Raw genomic sequence first — 8076 nt, 5'->3', positions numbered from 1 at the left:
AGCCCTCTCCTTGCCCCAGGCCGTCTCTGCCCCCCCCGGGCCTGGCCTGTAGGTCTGGCCCGGCTCCCGCTGGCAGCGGCTCCTCTGGCTCCGCTTCAGAGCAGGGCGCCAGCCCCTCCAGGTGTCGGCGCAGCTGGCATGGAAGCGGGGCCCCTGGCAGGAAGGCCGGGGCACCAGCTGCGGTCCTGGGAACAGCACACGTGGTAACCTCGCCTCCAAGGGTTCCTCCAAGGCCCTCGGGAGGAAGGAGCTGTCTGGCTGGCTGTGGCCTGGGGCCGGCCCCACCTGCCCCGTCTCTGGTGGTGCTGAGATTCAAGGCAGGAAGTGAACGTGAGGCCCCCCACATGAGTCTCTCATTGTCCTGCGGCCTTCTCGAGGCGCACTGCCAGGCAGGCTGCGGCTCTGTCCCCCGCGGGTGACAGTGAGCCCCCAGAAAGTCTGGGCCTCGAAGGTTCTGCAGGAACATCTGCCTCTGCAGCCCCTGGCTCACCCCTTCACACCCGTCCTCCTACACCCACTGCCCAGAGCTGGGGTCGTGTCCAGCGTCACCTGGCCTTTCTTACTCATGAGGCCCAGGCAGGAGCAGGTCGGAAGGAGGGCCTGGGGCGGCAACAGCAGAGGGACAGGACAGGCAGTCGCAGGGCCCAGTGCGGGAGGACAGGAGGGACTGAGGCCGGAACCCAGCCACCGTGCCCAGGAGCTGCGGAGAGCCAGGGGCCGGACTCCTGAGCCAGGAAAGCCTGGGGACTCTGCTCGGAGGGCAACGGGAAGCCAGGCAGGGTCTGAGCAGCGTAGTAAACGCCAACACTCGTATTTTAAAGAGATCTTCCTGACCGCAGTGTGGGTTATGTCTTAGGAGGAGGCAGGCGCAGTGCCAGAAGTGGGTAGGAAGCCATGTGACCTTCTGGAGGAAAGGCAGACTGGCAGCTGTGGGGTGAGACAGGTCTCAGCCAGGGAGTGACGGGCCGGCACTGGAGGGCCGTCTGGGATGCCCGGGATGCCTCCCAGGTGACGAGCTGAGCAGGATGGGGGTGGCGCTGCTGGTAAGGAAAGCCGCCATCCAGCTGGCTTTGTGGCAGCCAGTGTCAGTTTGTGGGGAAAATGCCTCCCCCAAAGCTTTTCACACAGTCTGCTGGGACCCTGCGTGTGTCCCTCAGACGATGCCCCACCTCTGCCTCCCTCAGCCATTCTCTGGTCCTCCTCACCTGCATAAGTGTCAGCCACACAGTCAGCATGGACAAAGACAGAGCACAGCCTGGGCACGTCTATAATACCAGTACCCTGGGAGGCTGAGCCAGGAGGATTGCAAATCCAAGCTCAGTCCAGGCAACTCAGCAACTTAGTGAGACTATGACAAAATAAAACTTTGTTTTGGTTTGTTTTGTTTTGTTGGTGGTGTGGTCTGAGACAGGGTCTCACTATGTAGTTGAGAATGACCTGGAACTTAGCTCAGGCTGTCTGGAACTCACAGCAATCCTCCTGCCTCACCCTCCCGAGTGCTGGGATTACAGGCATGTGCCACCATGCCCGGCAAAATAAAACATTTTAAACTAAGGGTGCAGCTCAATGTAAATCCCCTGGGTTCAATCTCCAGTACTGAGAAAAAAAAGGAGTTGGGGCCGCCCTCCCTGTGGAGCTTGCATCCCTCCACCACCTGCCTTCAAAAGAAAAAGGGTTGGCACTGTCTGTGAGGTGGCAGCTTCTGCTGCTCAGACCCACCCTGAGGCCCAAAAGGAGGACTGGGGAGGGAGTGCATCTGGCCCAAATCTGATCAGGCAGGGTCTGGGAGGGGGGCCGCATACCTGTAACCCCAGCTATTTAGGAGGCTGAAGCAGGAGGATCTCTGGGCAATTTGGGGCTGGAGCTGAGCAGCAGAGCACAAGTTGGTCCCCAGGAACTCAGTTAAGTGTAACTGACAGACACCCAGGTGTAAGAAAGATTCAAGGGCCAGGTTTTGATGCCCAACACTGGTTATGGGAGCAATCAGAAAACAAAGGTCTTGCTCCTGGAAGCTTCTGGTGCAAAGCTGGCAGCGCTGGCGATGTGCCACAAATCACACTGTGTGGCGACTGCTCAGTGCCTCCTCCAAGAGCCACAAAGCCACCTGGGAAGAGCCACCCATCAGCCACCAGCATCACCGGTCCCAGCACCAGGTTGCACCGCCCACATGCACAGATAGTTTGTGTGCCTGTTTTATTTGTGCCTAAAACCAAAACACATGCTGGGTGTGGTGGTGCACACCTGCTATCCTACCACTCAGGAGGCTGAGGCAGGAGGATCACTGCAAGTTCAAGGCCAGCCTGGGCTATAAAGTAATTCAAGGCCAGGCTGAACTACATAGCAAGACCTTGTCTCAAAAAAAGGGGAGGGAGCTAATGTTCAAGAACCACCCAGGCAAGAAGCTAAAGGCCAGATCCAAGGCTAGAGGTTGCCATAGTAGTGTCCAGCGTGTGTGGCTGAGGCAGGAAGACCTCAGTGGGGCAGGGCAGTTGCTGGAAACCCCTGTCTCGGGGCTGCAGAGGAGCAGGACTTACTGGCAACTGCTGGGATTAGACACAGGCAGCAGTTGCACAGTTTTTTGAATATATTAAAACACACAATCATACTTTTTTTTTTTCTTAATATTTTGAGACAGGGTTTCACTACTTAGTTCAGCCTGGTTTTGAACTCAGTATGTATCCCAGGCTGACCTGGAACTCACAGCAATCCTCCTGCTGATGGGATGACAGGCAGCTGCCACCACGTCTGACTCATACAGTTTTTGTTGTTGTTTTGTTGTTTTTGTTGTTGTTGTTGTTTTGTTTTGGTACTGGGGATGGAACTGGGTCCTTGCACTTGCAAGACAGGCGGAGGAACCACTGAGCCAACTCCCCGGCCCTTGAATCGTACAGTTTTAAACAGTGGATTTTTAGTTATATCACAATATAATAAAAGAATAAAGAGAAGTAAACAATGGCGGTAACAGCTGTAAGGAGAGGCTCAGTGTCCCAGGCAGGTGACAAACAGGAGATGGCTTCCCTGAGAGGCCGGGCCCTAGGGTGCAGGTTGTCCTGGGAGGGGCAGGAAGGAGAAGCTGCCCTGCCTGGGGTCTGGGCGTCTCCGCGCGCAGCTGTCCCTCCTCCCTCCCGTGAAGATGTCAGACGCTGGCCTCTCTCTTCCTTTTGCCCGCCCTGTTCTCAGATTAGGAGAAACGCTGGGGCAGGGGTGGGGGGACCCCTTAGTCCAGAGAGCCACGGATGGAGGCACCGGGGCGCCCCCCTGTGGCCTCGCCAGCATTGCACGGTTCCTCGCTCGTCTGCACTTAGGGCGGGATTTTTCACCTTGTGGCCTAGCAATAGACACGGCTGGCTTTCTCCCAGATACGCTAAGACAGGAGGTGAGAAAAAGAAGATAAACTAGCCTCGGAAGCCAAGAGCAAAACGCGAGTGCTGTCCATGTCAAAGAGGCAGTGTGGTCTCCCAGAAACGCAGCCTTCAGGGCGGTGCGGGCTCCAGGCTGAGGTGCGAGACCCCTCAGCCGCAGTGGGAAAGGTGTAATTCCTGCGCCACACCAGCTGGGAGCCGCTTCCTGTCTCTGCAGATGGAAGCCACCTGCCCAGGACAGGCGCCCTCTCCCCGTGGCCGCTGACGCTGCTGTCCTTGGCTCACCCAGGTGCCAGCTTAGGGAGCTCAGACTCAGGAAAGTGGAGTCTTAGACAATTACACGCCAGCAAAATAAGACACTGCATAAGGGAAGGGAGCGCTAAGGTCAGAAGGGCCCATCAGACACGGATGGGGGCCCCGCTCAGGAGGGGAGCTTGGCACCCTGCAGCCCATGGATGGAGCCCAATGAGGGCTGACTTCTGCCTCTCCCTACCGCTGCGCTGCAGCCCTGGGCAGTCTGAACTTGGCCTTGCTGCATCCCTTTGCTCGTTCCGCAGCTGGGGATTTGGCTCCATGCTTCTGCTGCCTGCCTCACAAGCGCAAGGGCCTGAATTCCGTCTCCGGTACCCACTAAAAAAACTGCAGCCTGGGCTAGTCCAGGGGTTTACTTCCTGTGAGGTGGGAGGGGCTGGAGGAAGCAGGGACAGAGGGGCCTCCACGGGCCCTGAGACAGTGCGCCCCCCCATCTGCCATCTGCCTCCAGGGTCGGAGGTGCCACTCGCTGTTCTGGCCTTTTGGTGCCTTGCTAAATCCCAGTGCCACTTGCCAAGATCCTTTAAACCTCTTGGCCGTTCTCTGTGCCTTTTCTGATCAGCTGTATTTATCCTCAACTAAATGGCCCTCACTGCAGAATGAAAGGAAACCTTGGCCCCACTACAGCTACACCCTCTTCTGCCGCCCGCCCTGCCCCAGCCCCTGCCCGTCCCCAGCCACGGTGCCCCTGCGCTGAACTGGAGTTGCTCTTGGTTCAGGGCGGCCAGGGCAGAATCCAGTCACAGAAGTGAGGTGACTGGGGGGCTTGATTCGGGGATCCCTCTTCCACATGTCTTGCTGGGGGCTGGGGGCCCAGAAACAGCTCCTCCCGCTCTCTCATTCTCCCTCTCTTCCCCTTCAGGATTGTGCTCATGGACGATGCCATGGACTGCTTGATGTCTTTTTCAGATTTCCTTTTCGCCTTCCAGATCCAGTTTTACTACTCAGGTGAGCGGGTCGGGGCCCACATCGCCCTGTCCATCTGTGTCTGGCACACGCAGTTCCCTTCCCTACTTACTTTGGGGTGCTCGTCACTGCGGGCACTAATGGGATGTCTGGTTGGCACTGGTGGTCACAAGATTCAGTCTTCAGGGTGTACTTCCGGGCTCCTAAAGACACTGAGAACCATGCAGCCTAAAGCCTTCAAGCCACAGTGACAGTGCCCATAGCAGTAGCCTTCACTAGGTTATGCCAGCCTGTCTGAGGCCTAGTGCTGGGCCTTAACCCATCCCACAGCCCTAAGAGCGAGGTCCCGGGTGCGGGATGCGCAGAGACCAGGGACTGAAGCCTCGCGGCGCAGCCAGTGAGCGGTGACTCACACCGAGAGGAGGCCGACACCAAAGCCGGGGCTCCCTGCCACTCCCTGGGCCCCTGGCCTTGTGTGGGGCACAGTCAGCCGCTCACACGGCTTCTAAGAAGCGCACGCTAGTCCTGTCTTGCACACCCACTGCGCCCTCAAGTCCTCTCTGCCCTCAGGTGGAATAAAAATAGACCTGTGTCGAGCGTGGGCTTGCGGGCGAATCCGACGGAATGTGGGGTTTAGAAACTGCTGACGGTGGCCATAAACAGATGGGCTCTTCCAGTAAACACGGGCGTCCTTGGAGACTGGAGGAGGCCTTCCTGCCAGCTGGTGGCCCCCCGGCCCCCCCTCACTTAGGCGCCACATTGTTTACTTGGTAGCAGCACGGGGCTGTTCGGCAGGGCCTGGAGCCCGGGCTCTTGCCACCTGCTCGCAGCAGCAGCAGCAGCAGGCACTACTTTCCCTGGTCTTGGGAGCTCTGGGGCCCTAGGAAGGAGCAGCCGTGCTCAGGAGAGCGCTGCCGTTGTGCACCGGCATGCAGCAGTGTGTCCCCGTAGTGAGGTGGCTGTGTCGTCCAGGCCCAGCTCACTGTAGCAGCTTGCAGGCGGGCTGTGCCCCTTCGCGTGTCCCGCCTGCTCTGCTGGCCTCGAGACGGGACCGAGCACTGGGGCACACGGGTTCACTCTTCCAACGAAACAGCATGTGGCGTGGCAGGCGCCAGGACCCGCTTCCTGCGGGGTCTCACATTCCGGCACGGAGCCTGTGCCACAGAGCCGAGGGCACGTGCAGTGGAGGCGGGCAGTGGGGACCTTGCCTTGTCTGGGGAAAGCTGGGGGGGCTGTCACCCCACACCAGGGTGGCAGCAAGCACAGAGCCTTGGGCTGCTGCGGGGCTGATCTGACAGACAGGAGGGCCTGCGGAGGGACACACTGTGCCCTCCCTGCCTGAACCGTGCCCACCACCCCACGGCCCCAGAATTCCTGGACAGTGTGGCTGCCATCTACCAGGACCTGCTGTCGGGCAAGAATCCCAACACAGTGATCGTGCCAACGTCGTCCAGCGGGCAGCACCACCCGCGACCTGCCTTGGGCGAGGCTGGCGTGCCCGAGGGAGTGGAGGCGTCGCTGTTCTACCAGTGCCTGGAAAACCTGTGTGACCGGCACAAGTACAGGTGGGGACAGGACACACAGACGCTGCCGCAGCCCCGGGTATCAGGAGAGGGCTCTGTGACGGGCCAGGGCTTCCGGGGCCCTCAGTGGTCACAGCACCGAACCAGAGTGAGACCCAGAGGATGCCCAGCCTGCTCACTTGAAAAGTTGCTTTCCCTGGGTGAGACCAGGTACAGCCCTAGTGCAGATGACCCCTTCCCGGACACAGGTTCCCTGACTTCTAAAAAAAGCGTTGCCACAGAAAGCGAGGTTAAGCTGGCTTGTGTGGCACAAAACGTCCCATTGGGTGTCCCCGAGAGGATACTTCCCCCTCCTGCTCTGGTGACAGCGCCCTCAAGAGCAGTGTCCGTCCTCCATCCCCCTTGACACCCTCCCTGCTCCCCCGCCGAGCTCTGGCCTCCGTGCTCTGCCCAGAGGAGCCCCTCGGACAGGCTCAGACAGGCCTGTGTCCCCCTCAGCTGCCCGCCGCCGGCGCTGGTCAAGGAGATCCTGAGCAGTGTGCAGAGGCTGAGCTTCTATGGCTTCCTCATGGCCCTCTCCAAGCACCGCGGCATCAACCAGGCCCTGGGTAAGCAGCCCTGGCTTCCCGCAGAGGGGACACCCCCGCCCGAAAGGAAGCCGTGTCCCTGTGGCAGAGATGTGCCCACCCTTCCCCCAGAACCCCAGTTCCGCTCTGAGGAGCAGCTGGCAATGCCATGGCAAAGAGAACAAATTCCACTTAGAAACAAGGTGAAGGTGTGTCTGAGAAGGTCTTCCTTTCCCAGCCTGGGGGATTAATTTGAAAAAGAGCAAAAAGAAATGGCGCGGTGCTGACCCTGTGCCTGCTGCTTCCCTCCATCTACCTTGCTGCCCCCTGAGACTCAGACACAGCATCCCCTCCTGCAAGGGAGGCAGCAGGGTCCCGGAAAGCTGGGGGTGGGGGACACAAGCACACTGCCACCTCGCAGCCTGGTTATTTGGAGGTCAGTGGCCAGGAGAGAGCCGTCAGAGCTGAGGGCGGCTGCTGGGTGTTCTTTCCATCCTTGGCCACTGACTCCCTACCATCCAGCAAGGACAGCTGCTAGAAAAGGACCGGGAAAGCCAAGTGGCATCTCACCCACCACCAACCTGCTCTGAGCTCGGGAGCCCGCAGGAGCAGGCAAGGGCCGGTGTCTGCCCTGGCCTGCACCTCTGGGTACCAACAGCAGAAATACCCGGCTTGCGGCCAGCCGTGGAACAAACAGGTCCTCGAGGCACCTCCCAAAATTAGAGGGTCCCGTGGAACAGACTTTGAAAACCACTAGCTCAGAGCCAAAGGGGTCAGGAGGGAGCATTTGAAAGACCTGGGAAGTGGGAAACTGCACCGGCGTCCACGGCCAGCGCTGGGGCCAGGGCGCCACCTCGTGGCGAGCACCTTCCCACCCGCACACCTAGCTTCCCTCCCGAGGTCGAGCTAAGGAAAGCACCCTAGAGACTGGGGTAGCGGATCTCACGGGAGGGGGACAGCCACCCTCCTGGGCCAGGACAGCATTTTTCGCCGTGTCCAAAGGGAGGTCATCCTGACGAGGGACATAACTGATTTCCGACTTTGGGGTTGGCCTGGGCCCAGTGCTAAGCCTCAAGCAGGAACTACACGCTCGCAGCACCCCGCCTCTTGGCGGGGACACCCGGTCAGGCGGCCTCTTGTTCCCTACCTACACCGACCAGGACGCCCTGCCCCGCGCTGATGGGGAGGGCGGCCGCGAACGTGAGGGCCCAGACCTCTGCCTGGCGGGGGACCTCGGGTCAGGGTTTGCGCCCCACCCCGCTGTTTCCTAGGAGCGCTGCCTGACAAAGGGGACCTGATGCAGGACCCAGCCATGGACGAGGAGCTGGAGCGGCTGTAAGTGTCCGTGGGGAGACGCTGCCCTCTTGTGGGAGCCGCCCGCGCCGGTCCCGAGGGCCCCGGGGCCCT

General features: G+C 60.0%; 1 protein-coding gene across 3 annotated transcripts in view; it reads left to right on the top strand.

The window, feature by feature from the left end:
- CUNH11orf49 (chromosome unknown C11orf49 homolog) overlaps positions 1–8076 on the top strand; it is a 164132-nt gene that overhangs the window by 153986 nt on the left and 2070 nt on the right. For 2 of the 3 annotated variants that reach the window (XM_010612444.3, XM_033756652.1), the window contains 4 exons: positions 4537–4622; positions 5950–6145; positions 6602–6711; positions 7941–8004. In XM_010612444.3, the coding sequence (XP_010610746.2) occupies positions 4537–4622; positions 5950–6145; positions 6602–6711; positions 7941–8004 (456 nt within the window). Of the gene's footprint in view, positions 1–4536; positions 4623–5949; positions 6146–6601; positions 8016–8076 lie in introns of those variants that run through there. The other variant, XM_033756651.1, reaches the window with a different exon arrangement.

Source organism: Fukomys damarensis, unplaced genomic scaffold (assembly GCF_012274545.1).
Source record: "Fukomys damarensis isolate Sample0158 unplaced genomic scaffold, DMR_v1.0_HiC HiC_scaffold_27, whole genome shotgun sequence".
Classification (NCBI taxonomy): domain Eukaryota; kingdom Metazoa; phylum Chordata; class Mammalia; order Rodentia; family Bathyergidae; genus Fukomys; species Fukomys damarensis.
The sequence above is the reverse complement of the archived record's forward strand: the minus strand, read 5'-3'. Positions and strand labels throughout refer to the sequence as shown.